Source organism: Manacus vitellinus, unplaced genomic scaffold (assembly GCF_001715985.3).
Source record: "Manacus vitellinus isolate BGI_N305 unplaced genomic scaffold, ASM171598v3 scaffold_41_pilon, whole genome shotgun sequence".
NCBI lineage: Eukaryota > Metazoa > Chordata > Aves > Passeriformes > Pipridae > Manacus > Manacus vitellinus.
This window is the reverse complement of record NW_021940545.1, coordinates 1,946,138-1,966,246: the sequence shown is the minus strand read 5'-3', so window position 1 is coordinate 1,966,246 and position 20,109 is coordinate 1,946,138. Positions and strand designations below refer to the sequence as shown.

Below are 20,109 nucleotides of genomic sequence, written 5' to 3'. Positions count from 1 at the left end.
AAGATCATTTCTAATACCTGGCTCCAGGTTCCGAACTTCCACGGACAGCTTGGAGGGAGAGATGTTGTCAGCTGCCACGAGCCAGTCGCTGTTGCGACCCAGGCGCTTGTACTCCACTTTGAAGGCTGTGATGGGGGAGCCCCCGTTGGCCCGGGGGATCCACGTGACGTAGACGGATGATTCCGATGCTGTGGAGATGGTGGGTCGGTCTGGAGCTTCTGGAACTGGAAATTTCAGTTACAAGATGATTAGAGTCAGCTGGAACTCCATTTTCTGTAACTACCAATTAGGTTCATTGCTGGTGATTAAGTTGGACTTCACATATTAACAAGGAGAATCTTAAATCCTCCTGTAATGCTGGATGACCAGCAGACAACAGAGGAATTGATTATCTTCTCAATAAAATATTAAAAAATCATATAGTATTGCACTACCCTGACCACCTTTACATGGAAACGGACACATACATTAAGTGAACAGGAAAAATGTGATTATTATTTTCAAACCCCCCCAAATTCCCTCAGACCCAATGAAAGGTCAACCCATCCACACTAACTGGAGTGCTGGAGAAAGGAGAAGGAAGAACAAATAAAGTATGTGCTAGGATGTACTTACGGAACTCACTGAAGTTACAGGCAGCAGTGGGACAGAGAGAAGGGAAAGAAGGGTGTTAGTAAATCTGGTTGTAAGAACTGTGAGGTTTTACTGAGCCAGCCTGGATTTGTGAACACTGAGGAGGGGAACAGAGCAAGGAACAGCAGGCTGGCAGCTCTGGGGCATGAAGCAGCTGAGCGTTTGCAGGCAGACACAAGTAAGGCCCCTGTGTGGCTCCTCTGACATTCAGTGCTGCCACAAGTGTGCAGTGCTCAGCTCCCTGCCTCCGTCACTCTGCTCACCTTTGGCTTCACCCCAAATTTTTGATACCTTTGAGATCTCAGGCCCTGAGGAAATCTGCCTGAATCAGGCCAAGGGTTCAAAGGTTGGGGTGGGTGAGAAAGAGGACTACAAACATGCTGTTTTCACTGGAAAGCAGAGTAAAAGTCACACCTACTGGGAAGTGCTTGTATCTCCTCGCCATCAGAAATAAGCCCATGCCTGGGAAGCCACAGGAAGACATTCAGGACAGATATCATCCACTCTGAGAACTTAAACCTCTGACACAGCCATTTCCCACTTCCCTTCTTCCTCTGGCTCTTTTACAGTGGAAGGGAAGAGAAAACCAGAGTATTTTGCAAAAAGCAACTGCAGGTTTAAAAATGAGCAGCAGGAAAGTGGGTTGTAAGTGAAAATTCTCTTATTTTTTGAGAGCCACACCTGCAGGTAACATCATCCTTGGAAATACCCTGTGCAACAGAGCAGCCTTGGGACAGACAGGAAACAGAAGAGGCAATACAAGCACCCGAAGCAGTAATAAACACAGGTTGAGTCAAACACAGATCTTTGCAACACAACCTTTAGCACCTGGATCACAAACCATCCCCACTCCTACCTCCGCTGTGGCGAGACAGGTCTGGAAGGACAACACCGAAATTATTTGTGCCTTCATGAACAACGGGTTGTTTGGGGATGCCCATGGGTGGTGATGGAGCCTGAGTGTTTTTCAAGGATGATGTTCTTTCTAGGAAAGATTTGACAGACAATACATCAGCTCAGGGAGTGGATAAGGAAATGCTGCTCACTGACCCCCTCTACCCCCTCTAGAAGTGACCTTCTAGTGACCTCTAGAAGGTCACTTGCTGTGGCACAGCCACGACACCAGGCTGAGTGGGTTTTTGGCTTGTCCAGTGGGTATGGCAGCACAGTACAGAGCAGGGTAGGGGTAGCAGCATTGACTCCTCTGAGTTTTCTGGGGATTGAGCACAGGACAGCAAACAGGAAGCATCGTTGGGGTTTAATACAATGGGGTGTGACAAGTGGGTTTGCTGGTGTGAAGCTTTCTCGGTCCCCCAGTAAGTTGGGAGGGTTAGAAGTGGGAGGAACATGAGCATGGATCCTAGGATGTCTTTTATGGAAAAGTATGGGTGGAATGGGATTTTGCCACCGTTTGATACCACACCCTGGGGGCTGTTGGAGCCTGACTCGTGGAGGAAGGTGGGGTGGAGGAATGTGGGGCCTGTGATTATAAGGGGAGGAAGTGTAGGGCAAAAATTCAGGTAAGTGTGGGGTTTTCTATGGAGAATCCTCCTCAGGCTCATTCTACAAGGGTCTGTCCAAGGTAGGGGATGGCTGAGAACAGGCCAGTGATGACTGTGGCCCCTCAGAAGGGTACCTGGCCTCATGGCAGCACACAGCCTACGAAGGGAGCTGCTAGGAGGGTGAGCAGGTTTCTTTGTATAAGTAGGAGCTGTAGCAGAATCCTCATTCAACGTGCTGATGGATGCAGGTGAAGAAGAATGAGGCTCCATTCGGAGCAGCTTAGGCATCAATCAGCCATAGTGAACATTTCTGTGTGTCTGGGTGAGGGCAGTGGCAGCTGGGGCTGTGTCTGCTGTGACATGTAGGGCGAGTAGGAGGTCAGTCAGGATCTGTGTTATCAGGCAGATGCCTGGGAGGGACCCAAAGTTTCATCAGGGAGAGATGTTTCAGGGCGTGGGTAGGTCACAATTAGGGAGTTGTTGACTTTTTTTTAGCAGGGGGTAACATTTCCAGAGATTGGGGGCTATCGGTTTTGGATCTGTTTGTTGATAGAACAATGATAAGGATGCATAGGGCAAAGGATCCCAAGTAGCTTTCACAGATTTCATGAATACATCACATTCTTAATAAAATTTTAAGCTATTCTGTCCTGCGTAGAACCCCAGAATGGTCTGGGAGGTTGGAAGGGACCTTAAAGTCCATCTCCTTCCATCCCCTGCCATGGGCAGTGACACCTTCCTCTAGCCCAGGTTGCTCCAAGCACCATCCAACCTGGCCTTGGATATTTCCAGGGATGGGACAACCAGAGTTTCTCTGAGCAACCTGTGCCAGGGCCTCACCACCCTCCCTGGGAAGAATTTCTTCCTAATATCCCATCTAACCCTGCCCTCTGTCACTTTAAAGCCATTCTTGGACTATAGTATGAAAAATATCTAATTGTTTGCATGCTAAAGAGCACAGCCACCAGTGTCCAAACTTGAAAGAAAAAGAATGGTCTGATTAGGAGGAATGTTCTTGTGCTTATTGCTGTCTGCACACAACAAGCAGAACAGCTGGCTCGTGGTCAGCAGAGATTGTGACTGAGGTGTCTGCAAAGCAAACCAGGAGCAGCTTTGTTGATACACGAAAACTTGATGATGCAGACTTTCTTTTGTGGTTCTCTGAAAAGCCTCAACAAGGACGGGTTGCTCCTTGATTTCACATCCTTAAGCAAGAGGAACCTCACAGTGGAAATCTTAATAATCACCCCAAAAACCAACATCATCAAGCTTTTAATAGCTTCTACTTACCAACAGCCCTGGTGACGCTCAGGGAGGTTTGCCCTTACAGCTATTTTAGCCGTTGAGGCTAAAGTAAATTGCGGAATATTTCACATGTGGCTCAGCAGACAGCACATGGCTGATGTCACTAAACAAGTGTCCCTGGGAGGTGGGGCAGAGGGCACGTGGGGCTGCACCTACCCTTGCTGGTGCGGAAGGTCAGCATGGCCGGCTGGCCCTCGCCGGCGGCGCTCCGGGCCACCATCAGCACCTCGTAGAGGCTGGAGGGCTCCAGCTCCGTGAGCCGCAGCTCGTTCTCGCTGCCAGGGACACGCACGGTGTGCCAGCTGCCCGCTGCACTCACGCTGTCCTCCAGCTGCACACGACAGGGACACAAACTCAGCGTCAGGAGCCCAAGGGGACCCTCAAATCCCGCACCGCTTCCATGCACAAGCACCCGAGCGACCTCTGCCCCTTGCCAAAACTCCTCCTGTTTTCCTACATCTACCCATGGTTTGTCTCCAGGTGCTTCTACCACAAACCACCACTCTTGCAACCACTTTCACAGCACTCCTGGGATGAACTCGACTTACTTTCCCTCTCCGTGCACACACACACACACACACAGACACAGACACACACACGTGGTTTTGACCTTCTTTGTTTTTCCATTTTCACTCGTGGTTAAAACTACAAGAGCCCAAGTGGTTTCCAAGCCTTTGCTCAGCCTTCAGCTGGCAGCGTGTGCCACTAAAGGGCTGGACCCAACACCCTGATGGGAGAGATGTTCCCTGAACTAGCCCAGCTTTTGCTGTACTTCAGCATTTTTAAGTATTTACTGCCTGAAATGGGCAACAAAGGTTATGCCTTTGTTACTCCTCAAGCCTGGAAAAATGTCAGCAGGGAGATGAAAGATTTCAGTTTATTAATGCATGTTTCCTTTTTTTTAAAAACAAAAACCAAAACACTTTTTAAGTTAGCAGTGAAACCATCAGCTCCACTTAAGAAAGGAAAAGAGATTCAGGGTAGTCTCTTAATGCTTGACCTATCCAGGAAAACATTACCCCAAATCCCAAAGGAAAAGACAAAGATTCCACAAAAAATAAACTACTAAACAACATAAGACTTTAATAAAACATTGGAGGCAGATCTAAACGCTGTGGATTATCAAAGGTTATGCCAGAGGTCTTTGTTCAACTATTTTCTTCTGCAGCAACCACTCCAAGTCTTTTATTCCCCCATCTTTTTTTCCCCCCCTCTATTAAAAGAGGGAAATCAATAAAATAATTTAATGACACAAAGAGAGCACCACCCTAAAAACCAGGGTAAACTCCCTGCTGAGAAACTCATGAGTGAGCACATTTAGTGTGGAAAGGACTGGTGTAAGTGAAGGGTGAGCATCAAAAAGGTCAAAAAAGCATCCAAAGCTTCCAGGGCTTACGTGAACCAACTGCCTTTGGATGAGAAATTATCATCAGCAGACTCTGGCACTAGGTTTTCAGGAACCAACAGGTCAAAAATCTAGGCATTCCCTCCAGGCTAAGACAAGGTCAGGATGTAGGGGATTAAAAAGCTTAGGAAAAATAAATCGAACAGCTTTGCCATGCAGAAAACTGTTTGCTTGGAAGAACAGATTTTGCTTGGAAGAAGTTTGCTTGGAAGAACCAGGCATTGCTTGGTTCTGATTTGAGAATCACAGAACCTCCTGAGTTGGAAGAGGCCCTCCAGGATCACCAAGTCCAGCTTCTGGCTCTGCACAGGACAGCCCCAGGGATCCCACCATGTGATTTTAGGCAAAAGAGTTCAGTGTTGACACACCATTTTTAGGGACATGGTAGGTACCTGCCCAGCAAATTTTAATTCACCTTTGTATTTGGTAACTTTAGTTTAATCGAGTCCCTTTGGGATGCAGAACAGCAAACTCTGTGACATGCTGGGGTAAAACCCAGCTTCCCTTCTGCTCTCACACACAGATTCAAGCTTGCTCACACAAATGCATTTTTAACACCACTGACATTGCACAGAGTACGCCCTGGAGCCCCGTTGCCCATAATGACACTGTAAAAGACATAAAAGCCTGGATAATCACACTGTCAACTACGTTGGAAAAGACCTCTGAGATCATTTAGTCCAACCCATGACTGAACACCACCTTGTCACCCAGCCCATGGCACTGATGCCACATCCAGTCTCACCTTAAACACCTCCAGGGATGGGGACTCCACCCCCTCCCTGGGCAGCCCATTCCAATGGCTGAGCACTCTCTCTGGAAAGAATTTCTTCCTGATGTCCAACCTAAACCTCCCCTGGCACAGCTTAATACTGTGCCCTCTTGCCCTACTGCTGGTTGCATAACTCTCACTTCAAACCAGACAGAACAGCATATTTGTGACATCAGCCATCCCTAAAATGAGCTGTGGGCACGCTGTGCTTCACCTAAATCCTGTGTTCTCTCTGGCCTGAGCCTCATGGCCTGGTCAACACCAGCACAGCTGGTTCCCTGAGGAACCCAACGTGCCGCGATCCACCCGTGCCAGGGGACAGGAGACGGTACCTTGCGGTATTTGACGAAGTAGGCGTTGATGGGCAGCCCCCCGGCCCGGCCTGGCCGCCACACCAGGCTGTAGGTGTCGGGTTTTGGTGTCTGTGGGGGGCTCAGGATGATGGGGGCCTCGGGCGGGGCAGCTTTGTCCATCGCAGCCGCGTCCGGAGGCACTTTGGTCGGAGGGGAGCTCGAAAACGCCGCCTCTGCACCGAAATCACCCCCGCTCTCATCGCCCTGGGCAAGCTCCAGAGGAGCTGTTTCTCCTGCTCTCGTGCCAGTTGCTGGAGGAACTGCAAAGGGAGGGTCTGGTTACATCCCCACGATGACGTACGTTCGCCCCGCGCCCACGGGACGCTAAATCATTTCGGAGTGACATTTCCAAACAAGCCCTGCTGCAAAGCTCCAGGTCCAGAGGTACCCACACAGACCTGAGCCCGGTGCCAAGCTGCGGCCTCAGTGTTTTTCCAGGGCACAGCAGTGGGGTTTGGTTTGTTTTATTTGGTTTAGTGTTTTTTTCACAGTAGCAAAGAGAGAAAACCTGAAACTCGAGGTCTGCAGGCACAGTTTGACTGTATCTCCTCTAAATTCAGTTGTGGCAATGCATGTTAAAAGAAATAAATAAATATATATAGCTACACTTGTGACACAAATGGAGCAATTTTAAATTAATCGCCCTTGTACAAGGAACTTTTCATGGCCTGCACTGGCATGCACACAAGAGGACATTCTCCTACCTCAGTTTCTGAGGTTTTAGCTGTAATTTTGAGAAGCTTTGAAAGCTGCACGACTCAACTACTTCATTTTAAAATTTATGCTGAGAATAAACTCAGTTTACAGGCAGATCTAACATGCAATTTAATACCAACACATTTCTAGAAATCCTTCTCCAGCCTCCTCCATCCTATTTATGTTTCCTGGCATGAAAAGAAAAATATATATAATATTAGCTCGAAAGAGGCAAAAAAAAAAAAAGCCCTGTTCAGCCAATGCAGGGCTCGTCAGCATTCCAGGCAGGAAAGGGATGGCAGGTTGGACATCTGAGATTATCCAGGACAAGAAAACGTCAGTGCTTAAAGCAAGGAGTTTTGGGAAGCAGTGCAGCTCCTCAAGGTTGCACATGGCAGTGCTGGGACTGCCAGATGTTCGGAGCCCTGTCCGTCCTCTCAGATTTGTGTAGGTTTATGTTACGTGCTGGGGTCTGGAAGGGGAAGGGAATGAAGGGAACTTGGTTTACAAAACAAACAAATTCCTTGGTAATGTAAAGCCTAGGCAGTGTTAGCCTGGCTGACTCAGATTCCTCCAAACCTCCATTAAAATACCAGCAGCAAGTGTGGCTGCTATTTTTGGCCACTTTCTAAAAAGCTGGGGAGGAAAGTTCTCTTTTCAAATTGAAGACACGCTCTCGGCAAGCATTCCTTGTTTGTTCCTTCTCATTTATCTAGCAACGCCACAAAATTCGGAGACAGGAAGAAGGGAACAATGCGGGGAGGATGTCCCCGAAGCCAGATGGTCCTAAAATGTCAGACACCCCCAGAACAACCCCCGAGTGAAAGGGGTATCTCCGCTGTCAGCGCAGCAGCGGGAAGGGCCCGATATTGGAAACAAATGGGGGGAGGCGGAAGGCCCACGGCCCCGTGGTGGACCCTGAGGGTGTGTGGGTGGGCACAGCTTGGTTTGACGCCTGCTGGCACTGGGGACACGGACTCTTGGAGTGGAGAATGAGTTGTGGTTTCAGCTGGTGACAGCAGACCCGCAGCCAGCGCTGTGTTTATTGCTGCGGGGGGGGAGTCGTCAACAACCGCCGAGCTGTTCGTATTTTTGCTTCAGAAAACAACCCCTGGGTAACAATTCCCATTAAGCAATTCAGATCTAAGCTCTATTTGAGAAGTTTCTGGCATAATTGCTACCCACATAACCCAGCACATCAGCTTTCTCTCTGCTGCTGTGTCATTATGCAACTTTTTTTGGCTGTTGCTCTCAGTGCCATCCCTTTCCCTTCAGCCACGGAGACTTTTCTGCCTCAGCTTCCCAGCCCCACTGTGGAACACCACACCAGCAGCCCTGAGCTGGGTCAGACCAAAGGCTGCATGTCCCCAAAACCCTGCCTCCAACAGCAATCAGAGAAGGATTGAATGTCCCGAATTTGGGCATTAAAGGAATGTACTCATAAAATCTTAGAATGGTTTGGGTTGGAAGGGACCTTACAGCTCATTTTGTTCTACCCCCTGCCATGGGCAGGGACACCTCCCACTAGCCCAGGTTGCTCCAAGACCTGTCCAACCTGGTCTTGGCCACTTCCAGAGATGGAGCAGCCACAGTTTCTCTGGGCAACCTGTGCCAGGGCCTCCCCACCCTCACAGCCAGGAATTCCTTCCCAATATCCCATCTATCCCTGCTCTCTGGCAGTGGGAAGCCATTCCCCCTTGTCCTGTCCCTCTAGGCCCTTGTCTCAAGTCCCTCTCCAGCTCTCTTGGAGCCCCTTTAGGCACTGGAAGGGGCTCTCAGGTGTCCCCAAAGCCTCCTCTTCTCCAGGTGAACACCCCCAGCTCTCCCAGCCTGTCTCCAGAGCTGTGATTCACACTCTCCATAATACCCAGTACTTTGTAGCTTGTTGCTGTTTCTCCCCTTCAACTGCCTCATTTTGAGGGCAAAGAGCCCTCACCTTTCCAGCCTCCTCACAGGGGTGCACCCAGGGGCAGATCCCAGCTCGTGCCGTGGCTGCACAGCAGCTCTGGGGTTTGTCTCTGCTGTGCAAACAGATCACATTCCCAGGCACTGCTTCCCTGCCTCTTAAACAGCCACAGGATCTGCCCCACTCTGCAGGTACCTCAGCACGGGCTGGGAAAGCCCCCTGAAAACCTGAATGCAGCACATCAGTGAGGTCACCCACACCTGGCAAGAGTTTCAAATCGCCTTAGGACTTCTCAGAGGTTCTATGAGGCTTCTGTGGGAGCAACTTCAGCCTCTCGCCCCTGAATCACCCACCTGCCTACACCAAATGCTCCTTCTTGTGTTTTACACTCACTCTCCTGCTACTCAAACCGCCCGGAGTGTGTTTTTCTCCTTCATTTCCATTAGATGAAGTTATGTTGGAGAATTAACCTTGTGTTCTTTCCCTGGCTCTGGGAAGCTACTGCCATGCAGGCAAACCCCACAACTGTCTAAAAAAGACACAAAAGGAGGGAGGGCCGTGGGTACAGGATCCCGAGGCATCGTTTTACATTTTGGTGGTTTCTCACTCTGGTGGCAGCTGAAGTTGTCCTGCCCACGGTAAGACCGTGCAATGAATCACGGCCTGGAACAGATCCAGCACAAGGAAAAAAAAAAAAGAAAGATACATTTTTCAGCCAAATGAGCTCTCTTACTGTGTGCTGGGACAAGGCTGAGAGGAGCTTAAGCTGATCCTGCTACCGAAGAAATGCGCTGGAATCCCAGCTGAAGTCATTCAGGTGCTTCGGAAGTGTTACCTGGCACGAATTCTTCATCAGACAGCTGAATGTCTGAGCATGCCTTCGGCATGGCTGGGAGCTGCTCTAAAGCCCTAACAGCTCCCAGAAACTCCTCGGGGACTTTTATATCAAAACCAAATGCCTTAACCACCCTCTGCACCATAATCAGCAGCCAGTACAACATATTAGAAACCGATAAAAGTTAATAAACAAAGCATTAAAATTGAACTTACTGCCATAAAATTCCAAGGCAAAGCAGAGGGATTTTTCTCTTTGACACAGACTGAATTCTGGGATGATATTTAGTTTCGTGTTTCCACTCAGCAAGGTCCAACAATAACTGATTTATAAAACTACATGATGGGATCACTTTCTTGAGGTTTCTTCTTTCTTTTTTTCTCTAAGTGAACCTTTATGCAGCTTTTCAAGTTATTTACGGGAGTTTTAAACTCTAACCAAAGAACTTTAAATATGGGGCCACTTATTAAATCCCACTGACCCGAAATCTCCCTGGCATTCAGCTGAATTAACTAAGGCAAGGTGCTGAAAGAGCTAAGAAATTTAAGTCACTTCATGTAACTAAAAATCTGTATCTAAGTTCTTGTGAAGGAAACCTGGGGGGGGCTTAAACCTTCTACTAATGTCACATAATATTCCACTGTGAGGAAAGGAAATGGCTCTTTTCCATCCTGCCTTTAGTATAAGAGCTGTCTTTTCTAGTAGTAATTTCAAACCATAAATTAAAAACCCCACCCTTGGATACGTTTTAGCACATGTAAGATGTCCATGCGATGCACACAGCACTTCTCCTTTGCTTAAAAGGGGGAGGGAGGAACTGGTCCATGGAGACAACGGAGACTCCTCTGCTTCGTTTCCCCCAGATCCCACCCCACCCTCTTATTTTGAGGCATTTCTCACCTAAACCAGGGAGCCAATGGGATGGTTTTGGGCTTCACTTACCGACCGTGAGGAAGGCTCTGGACACGGCAGAGCCGTGCTCGTTGACGGCTTCGCACCTGAGCTCTCCGGCGCGCTCCGGGGTCACGTTCCGCAGGCGCAGGGAGCTCCAGCCCACCTGGGACACGGAGGGGCAGGAGGGCTCCGGCCCTTCTGGGGGAGGCCTCTGCACCTTGGGATGCAGCACCTGGGCAGGGTGGCTGGTCAGCAGGCCCCTGCTGTCGTACCAGTGGACGGTGGGCGCGGGCAGCCCGGTGGCGTTGCAGGACAGCGTCACATCCCCACCAGCCACCACGGTGACACTCCCGGGGGAAGAGACTATGACAGGGACAGAGCCTGTGCCTGGGGGAAATGCAAACGATGAGTTTGACTAAGGAATATGACACTTAATGCCCAAGTCAGTCAGTACAATTAAAAATGTCACACGTGGTTCTTTATAACCATTTTAACAGTTTTTTCTTCTCCAGGCTTCCCTTCCAGACTGGAGAGATCAGCTGAGACTGCTTAGAGGAGGCTGAGAGAAACTCAAACCACACTTCAGCTTCTCTAAATGATGAAGACTTGACTGTCAGTGAAGAAAACACTGCAGGCAAGACTGGCTTAGGCACTCCACACACAAGCAGGCCACAAAATCTCTGCTCAGCCAGGCTCTGCACAGCTCACAGGGATCATTACTGGTACTGAGAAGATTCAAAGCTTCAGCTACACATGACAGGGAGAGAACAGGGACAGCAGTGGTCTTGCCAACATCGTTGTGCTAGCAAAAATCAAGTTCTCTGGGCATTAGAAAGTATCTTAGACTGAAAAGTGATCTAGATGACTCCTGGTGCCTGATCCTGCCAATCTGATAAAGGGGAAGTGTGCATCAACCCCCAGCCTGAGGATTGTTTTGCAAATTAGAGTATGGAACAGGCATAACTACTCATCAGCCAATACTGCTAAGAGTACCAGCTCATCCAGCACAACAGGACCCAGACTCTATTTGAGCACAAATCATGTCAAATCCAATCATAAGCTGATTTAATTGCAACTGGTAATCTAGGTTTAAGTATCAAGTAACCACACAACCCCAAAAGTCTCTTAAAATCCAACTGAAAGCACCTTCTTTGCAAGATTAGTGGTCAGAAGCAAATTAATACATAATCCAGAGGGAAAAAAAAACAAACCAGAATAAAGCCTGAAGCACAAATGCTTCATGTGATTCCTTGAGGGCTGCGAGTGCTCCTACCTGGCTGGACACGGAGCCTCCCCGTGGAGTGCACAACCCCAATTCCATTGTCTGCCACACACTGGTACAAGCCAGAGTCCCCCGGGGTGACCCCGCAGATCCAGAGGTGGTTTCCCGTCGGGAAGTGCCGCGGGGAGGGCCGGAGGGGAGCGGCGTTGTGGAGCCAGGTGAGGGCTGGAGCGGGGCTGCCACGGGCATCACACCAGAAATGCACAGTCGCCCCGGCGGCCACGGTTTCATCCTGGAGCCCCTTGGAGAGCGAGGCAGGTTCTGGAAGGGAAAGTGATTTTACATAAACCACCGTCTGCTGATCTTCGACTAAGCCCTGAAAAAACTGCTGTGAAATGTCCCACAGGCTCGTCACGTCACCACACACTGCTGGTTCTGCACAGCCCAAGGTTGGTTTTCCCACACATGGGTTTATTTGAATGGTTTCTCCCTTCTGTCCCAAACAGCCACATGTTTGCATGAATTCCGTAAATAAAACACCTTTATTTTCAAAATAATTTGCTAGCGGCAACCCCAAAACAAAAGGCATGTTGTGTGTCAACACCCTGTTTTCTGAGTAACTTCAATATACACATTTCCAAACCCAAACAAAACCAGTCAAGGATGCAGAAACCTCAAACACCAGGAATATCTGCTACAATGGAAAAGGAAAATGAGGAAGAAATTGCAGCCACACAAAAGAGGCCAAATATATGAATATGTTTCTTCTGCTTTTGTTTATGTCCTCATCCAAATACCTCACCTCCCCTCACCAGCCTCTTGCTCATGTACAGCCTCAGGAGAGGCACATCTGATCCCTGGCATACCACTGACACTGGCATTCCACAGGAAAATAAATGGATCAGTTCCTCCCTCGGAGTTTGTTATCCTTCACTGTTTCATTACTTCAGACTGCACAGGATTTGAAGAGATAAATAATTATGGATTTTAACTTGGAAGAGATGACGGGACATGGTCATTATGAACAGATCTGTGTTCTTTATTTTAATATGCTTGAGACTGAGAAGGAATGTGATGCTGTTTGGGAGCAGATGCCAAAACCAGCACGTACATGAAGGAAATGTTCATTGCCCGGACATCCAAAACGTCTTTTTTCCTTACCAAGTACAGTAAGTGAATAGTTAACGTATTTCACTGCTCCGGAGTCAGCTCCCACCAGGCAGGAGTAGTTCCCAGCATCTGATGCCTCCAGCCTGTCCGTCACCAGGTGGGAGTGCAGCAGTTCCCACCGGCCTCGCCCCAGCGCGGCCCGGCCGTCCTTGACCCAGCGGACGGAGGGAGTCGCCCCACTGACCACACACTCCAGTGTCAGGGCACTGTGCTGGGGCACTGCCAGAGTCTGGGGGGCCAGAGGGTGAAGGATGTGGGAGCCACCTGAGGAAGGGCCTGGAAGAAAGGAGATGAGTTGTAGAATAGAATCATGGAGTGGTTTGGGCTGGAAGGGGCCTTAAAGCTCATCCCGCTCCAAGCCCTGGTCACAGGCAGGGACACCTTCCACCAGCCCAGGTTGCTCCAAGCCCCCTCCAACCTGGCCTTGGACACTTCCAGGGATGGGGCAGCCACAGTTTCTCTGGGCAACCTGTGCCAGGGCCTCAGCACCCTCACTAGGAAGAATTTCTTTCTGATATCTAATCTCAACCTACTCTCTGTCAGTGGGAAGCCATTCCCCCTTGTCCTGTCACTCCATGCTCCTGTAAAAAGTCCCTCTCCAGCTCTCTTGTGGGCTTCCTTCAGGTACTAGAAGGCCACAATTACATTACCCCTAAGCCTTCTCTTTTCCAGGCTGAACAATCCCATTTCTCCCAGCCTTTCCTCACAGCAGAGGTGCCCCAGCCCTCTAATCTTGACACCAATCAAGCTTTTACACCTCCCATCCTGTTCCCCAGTCCTCCTCCATGCCTTTCAAACATGTGTCTGCACTTGGGACTAAGCACAATGCTGTGATGCTCTCTTCAAGAAGTCCTGCTCCAAAACAGGTTTGGGGACAGAAGTATACACAATATCCCCTTTCCAAGGGCTGAGTGCTGTGTCTTCCTGGGATTTGAGAAGCAGTTATGCTGCTCCTCCACAGAGAGGGGAAATAAGAACTGAATGTGCAAAGAATGCAGGACAGATTTTACATCACACAGTACTGGAGACACTGATATGCCCATGCCAAAAACCCCTAGGGATGTTATTTATTGAGTTTGAGGTGTGTGAATTCTGGGAAGCTGAACAGGATACTCACGTGTGACTGTGAGCTTACGTCCAGTGAGTTCTACTCTGAGATCATGAGTGACTGGGTTGTACACTGCACATTTGTAGGATCCTTTGTCTTCTAAAGATACATTCAAAATCTGCAGGTTTCCAGATGGAAGAATTAGGTAGTTGTCTAAAGAAGTGGGGAAGGAAAAACAGAAGATTATATTTAATGTAGTTTCAAGAAAAGGCTTCCTCTTTTTAGTTTTTAATTAACTTTTCAGCTATACTAATCTACCCTAAACATAGGATGACAAAGAGATCACCATTCCAAGAAGATTCATTTCCAAAGACAGCTTTAGATAAAGTCATGCACAGGAAGTTCTGCAAGTTTCACAAGGACTTTTTCCTGTAGGTTCTAAGAAAAAACTCTGGGCAAGCTTTTGTTGGTTACTTACATTGCACAAAAAACCAAAATCTCACCTCTTGATTGTTCCAGCCATTTCCCCCGCACTTGGAAGCGAACCTGTGCTTTAGGGTGACTTTCTGGCACCTTGCATTCAATGAGAGCTGAGCCTCCTTCCTCTGCTGCAATGGCAGCTGTCACCGAGGCATCAAAGTCACCTAAACCTGGAGAGATTTGGGAAAAGTCTAAGAGCAGCCATGGCCTGGGAGAGAGGAAGGGCAGCAAGTTCAGTATTTGTGTTCAAAACACAGCTGGCTTCATCCTGATTGTCTTTGGTGCAGCATTTGGACATTCACATCAACAGGCATGGTCTATCCTGCAGCCCATAGCAGCACAAACCCTCCTTACCCACCTCCTCACTACAAAAAGCACCAGCTTTTACATGGGAATAGTGAGAAAAAACAATTCCTATGTTCCCTCAACTGCTCCTGGAAAAGCAAGCAGAGACAGTGGAAAGGGTTCCCTCAGGGGGTCTGCAGGCACTACAGGAGACAATTCACACTGTCCCTAAAAACATAGAATTGTCTCTCTGTGATGATAATGAACACAGTAGTGAGTGCAGCAGTGCCTCCCTCTTGCTGCCACTAGCCTTGAGGCAAGGAGAGAGCTCCCAGCACCTTCCCTAGGAGAGAGCCCCCAGCTCCCAGCACCTTCACTAAGAGAGAGCCCCCAGCTCCCAGCACCTCCCCACATGCTGCCAAAACCTCCAAGGCAGGAGGGAAGTGTGGAAGCTGCTCTTCTACTCCCTTCATGTTCAAAGCATCTTCGAGGTTGTGAAGTTTTTCTATGTTAGCCACCCTTAGAGCTCTCTTGAGAGGGTCTGGCCATGGGTCAGTACTTTACCAAAACACTTACTTCTCTCACTTATAAGAGATTTTCCTCCCAGGGGGATTTTGGACATGCTCCATAGATGAGGTACCCTTCCAGAGAAATCACTCAAACCCTGCTTGACAAAGGCCTGATTCAGACAGCCCCGAGATCCCAAGCAGACAAATCATGCTCATGCAGGAATATTGTATTCCCATTCTCAGCATCATATCGTCCTTTCCATGTGGAAAACATTGCCCCTTCCTCTTCTGAAGTCCCTCGAGATCAAATAATTTACAGATCAAGCACCAAGGCAAAGGCTGATCAGAAGAACCGGTGAAACTGAGAGAAGGGAAACTGTCCCCAAATGGACAGAAGACTGTCCCCACCTGCAGAACATCTACGTTGGTTTGATCAAATCAAATGAAAAGGAAAATCTGCCTCTCCCACTTATTTCCTAGGCAACAATTCTCACTCATTTCTCCTCAACTCTCAAGCACACTTCTGCAACAGTGTGGCAGATCAGCTGCCCTTTCAACATCATCTGTGAAGGGAAGTGTTTGGGAATCTTGTACTTTCAGGCCAATTCATGGAAATGAATGTTATTTTGCTGAATAATATTTGTGCTTGCTGAAAAAGATTTTTGAGGTCCTTCATGTCGAAATGAGGCAAAATCCATCAGGTGTGGTTTGGTATGGCCGAGGCTTTAAAAGCCTCCAAGGGTGGGGATCCTCAAGCTCTCTGGGGAATCTGTTCCAGGGGCTGCATCACCTGACAGGTCCCAGATGATATAATTAAAAAAAAAAAAGGCCGGGTGTTTTCCTAAAAGTCAAAGAAGAACAAACCACACGAGCCAGCCGAGGTCTGCAGGGTTTGCAAGGAGCAAAGGGCAGGAATGAGAAGGCACTTACTGCCCATGGACACCGAGGCAGGCCGGCTCAGCACGGCGCCCACACCGCTGCTCGCCACACACTGATAGCGGCCGCACGTCGCCGGGCTGAGGGACACGATTGTCAGAGATCCCGCCTGGATTTCCACTTCTCCTGCCCTGCTGTCCAGAGGCTCCCCATCAAACAGCCAAGACAGGTGAGCTGTGGAGGGCTCGGCAGAGCAGCGGAGCTGGACGGGCTCGCCGGACTTCTGGACGGCAGAGGAGGGCTCAGAAATGAAACGCGGAGTTAAATCTGAAAGGAAATGTAAATATCGGGTTAGAGACCAGCATTTTGCACGGGGACAGGTGATGAGGTAAACTGGTATGAAAGACTGAGCATATAGAGGGTCTCTAAGCCCCAAGCTGCAAATGATACTCAAGCAGGTGTTGCCTTTTCCTCGGTAAGAGGAGCTCAGGAGAGATTCCTGCTCACTCTCAAACACCGGGAAAACTCCAAGATTTGAACCCCACAAAGGGGGTGACAGTAATTAAACAGAGTTAGGTGCAGCGTAGGGGATGACACATTCCCAAGGCAAAGGCAATGTGCCTGCCAGGGCCAGCAAAAACTGCAATCCCACTGGATTTATCCAGAGGGAAAGAGCAGCCGTCACCTGAAGAGCCGGAGCACGGGAACACGCAGCTGCAGCTGATCTGTCCCATATGAAGCGGGCCCGGACGTGACTTGTAAAATGTTAGAAATGGCAGGAGCCTGCCAGGTATTTATACAGAACCGTCTCTGAGTCTGCAGAACTAATTAAAAATAGCAGGATAAAAAAAGCTGGACGAACAGCAAAGGCTCTGGCTAATTCCAAATACATGGACTTCATCAGGACAAGGATGATGAATTGGGCATCCATTATCTTTACTGAGCAAAGATGAACAGAAACAGGAAGAGCTGCTAATAAATAAAAGGTTCAATTCCACAGAACTTGGTTATGAGAATCCATTTATTTGCCAGAAGAAAATTCCTGCTTGTTGGAGGAGATTTTTTTTCCTATCCTGGCCAGTGAAACACTGGGAATTATTTCCATTTGTTTTCTATGAAATTCTCCACTAAAGATTTTTGCATGAAGGGAGCAAGCAAAAGGCAATTGGCACCACTAACACTTATTTGGTTAGTAATACAAATTAGGAGAAAAAACAAAATTAAAAATAGACACATCAGCTGGGAAAAAACAATTCCTAGTTTGTAAAGGAGCTAAGGAATTCCAGATAGTATGGGTCAAGATAATATTAAATGACATCCAAGTCAGAGACAGTTTTCTTGTAGGTGGGGCCCTGGGCTCATGCTTTTCTTCTCAAGTCAGTCCATCCCAGCTCTGGTTATGAGTTTCAGATGAGAAACTGCACATTTTTAACAGAACCATAAACTATCTGCATAAACATAAAATAAAACTGGAAATTAAAGTGTGGCTTCACTTAACAAAAAAAGATGAAATCCATAAAAATGGTATCCAAGCATTTCACAGGACTCCAGATGTCCGTTTTTAGCTTTTAATTAGAAAACTGTTTTTCCTATTAGTTCAGTCTGAATTTCCAGGGATAAGAGGGAAGCACTGACCTTTCAGTTTGCTCGCTCCAATTGTATGAAATCACACTGCTACTTTCATCTTCGCCCCTGCCCTCACTTCTGACACCAACACTTTGTGCTCCGCGTAAAAGGCAAAATTGGTAGCAGTGACCCTGCAGCTGGAATTTATCTGCTATGGCTGCTTGAAAAATAAAATTTATCCCATTTGCTTATAACGACTGGCTATGAAGTGCTAAAAGTAGTAAAAGCTTCTTTTTCGTGTGGTTACGTTAAGACAAGCTGACTACACAGAGCAGATGTGTCAATTAAAACCATCCCTCTTCTTCTCTTTAACGCCAGAGCTGTTCCAACTGCAGCCACGCATCAGCCTCCACGTTTCAAAGAGCTGATTCCCCTCTCCTGCTGCAAATCCAAACCCCTCCCGACCCCTGGGAACACAGGATGCACTGCACGCAGCAGAACCGGCGTCCAGCTAAATCCGCGGAGACCCCAAGGAACAAACCCACGTAACCCAGCGTCCTCCACGTTCTGGCGCTCGCTCTGAGCCAAGTTTTCACGAGCAAAGCCATCTATTCGGCGTGAGGCCACGGTTCAGTGCTCCACACTCCCTTAAAAGCAGATTATTGACAATGTCCACAGAAGGCGGCCACTCGGAAACGCGCTCCCAAGCGCCGCCTGTTCAGAAGTTTGGGCTCGACCCCGAAACCTCCCAGCCAGTCCCCCTGGATGGGGTGAGGCCTCACCTGGGCTGGTGGCAGCGACGAGGCCGGCGATGAGCAGCAGTGCCTGGAAGCGCCCGGGGGCTGGATGCATAGCGCCAGATTATCCAAGTTGAAAGCCCAAGGCTCCGGACTAAGACGAGGCACGGAAACAGCTACAAAACAAACAAACAGATGTCTGCTGTGAGTTTCAGGAGTCCCCCTCTTTTAACTCTCTCACAACAAAGTGTTTTATAAAAAAAAAAAAAAAAAAAAAAAAAAAAAAAAAGGCACAACCAGGAAACAGCCAATATTCTTTGCAATATAGGAACCATCTGTAAAAGTGAGTTAGAGCTGAACTTCACTGTGGTTCCAAGTCCTATTCTTAATGTAAGAGTTCTTCCACAGCTGGGGCATGAGGCATCCCCATCGAACCGCTGCCCTGATGAATTAAGACTCCTTTCCACCCAGAGGAGCTGGAGTCCAAAGTAAACAGCTTATCTGTTGGAGATAATATTGTTTGTAAACAATAATCATTTGACCATCTATCACCAGGCCGCGCTTGTTTTACAAGTTTTTATGAATCTACTGCTGTGATGCTGCTGCCACTCACAATTGCTCTAAATCTGCTTCCCAAGACCTGTCATCTGCTGGCTCCTTCTGCTGGGCTTTACAGGCAAACTGTGCCACTGAAGAAAACACCAATATCAGTCTTGTTCTTGTTTATATTCCCAAACCAGTGATGCTCCCTCCTATATACAACTTTCACCATCAAAAAATATAAACTGCGTCACTAAGCCAGCAAAATACAAATAAATCACAAATATGATCCCAGCGGTCTTTTCCAGCCTAAGTGATTCTGTGATAAATGGTTAAATGAGCAAAATACAAACTAAATCACGGAATCAGCAACCAAACTTGCCCCGAGGTGAGTCTCAGGAATGGTGTTTGTGACACTCCCAGTCTCTATCAAACGCTCATTTCCCCAAGAAAACCATAAATCTGCAGCTGTCGTTCACTTAAATGTCCTATTGGCCTTGCATAACATTATGATAAATAAGATCTGAGCTCGTTTAGCACAGTTACTTCATTTATCAGCCTGGCCATACAATTCAGCCACTGATAACACTCAACATATACTCTAAACATCTCATCTATCAGCCGTGTACATAAACACGTATCCAACACACACAATAACTGGGAGCTTTCCTGAAGCACAGAAACAAGTGCAGCAACACACATGCCTGAGAGGAATAAGTCCCAGTTTATTGAGTGTTCGTGGAGCCATTTGCTTTCGAAGCAGCTGGATGCAGATATAAACAGCAAAATGATTCCTGTGGTTCATTTTAAAATAACAGTATTTTGTCATCGGAGCATCACTGTAAAACACACATGCAAATTGAGCATCAGGAAAAGCCTCCAGTTGTAATAGAATCACTCTGGATTTTATGGGGCTATTTGCTCTCTGCCACCTCTGCCTGCAAACTGCACTCTGGGTCCCACTGACAGCTTGAGAGGGCGGGAAGAAACGCTGCCGAGTTCTGCTCCCGTTTCTGGGCAGTTTTATCTGATCCGGCAAATCTATTTCAGCTGTCGGGAAGACCCGGCAATCCTGCGGCCCAGGCTGGTTCCCAAGGCGAGCAGGGGCTGTTTTGGGAAGCCGCAGATGGCAGAGGAGCCCAGCTGTGCCGAAGGGGTTGGTTTATTTGAGTTCTCCCTCGGTTCAAGGGCAGGAGCGCCGCTCCGCCAGCGCGCGCGGAGGACAAAGTAAACACCCAGAGAACTTGTTAACATCAAACACTTTGCTGAAGAGGGCTGGGGGCAATGTTGCTTTTTGCCAAATCTTCCCTCCACTATTTATTTATCAAAAGCAATGAAACGTATATTCTGGGTCAACTTTAACCCCAGCACATGG

The 20,109-nt window shown here is 48.2% G+C and overlaps 1 protein-coding gene across 1 annotated transcript in view; it reads right to left on the bottom strand.

Annotated features, from left to right (window-relative positions):
• CDON (cell adhesion associated, oncogene regulated) overlaps nt 1–18,365 on the bottom strand; it is a 37,054-nt gene extending 18,689 nt beyond the window's left edge. Inside the window, exons 1-11 of the mRNA XM_029962048.1 lie at nt 18,240–18,365; nt 15,946–16,218; nt 14,245–14,391; nt 13,811–13,954; nt 12,685–12,969; nt 11,575–11,844; nt 10,350–10,688; nt 5,950–6,230; nt 3,597–3,771; nt 1,490–1,618; nt 18–224 (exon numbers count right to left, since the gene is read on the bottom strand). Coding sequence (XP_029817908.1) covers nt 18–224; nt 1,490–1,618; nt 3,597–3,771; nt 5,950–6,230; nt 10,350–10,688; nt 11,575–11,844; nt 12,685–12,969; nt 13,811–13,954; nt 14,245–14,391; nt 15,946–16,218; nt 18,240–18,309 — 2,320 coding nt within the window. The 5' untranslated portion in view covers nt 18,310–18,365. The remainder of the gene's footprint in view (nt 1–17; nt 225–1,489; nt 1,619–3,596; nt 3,772–5,949; nt 6,231–10,349; nt 10,689–11,574; nt 11,845–12,684; nt 12,970–13,810; nt 13,955–14,244; nt 14,392–15,945; nt 16,219–18,239) is intronic.
• Nucleotides 18,366–20,109: the final 1,744 nt, after the last annotated feature.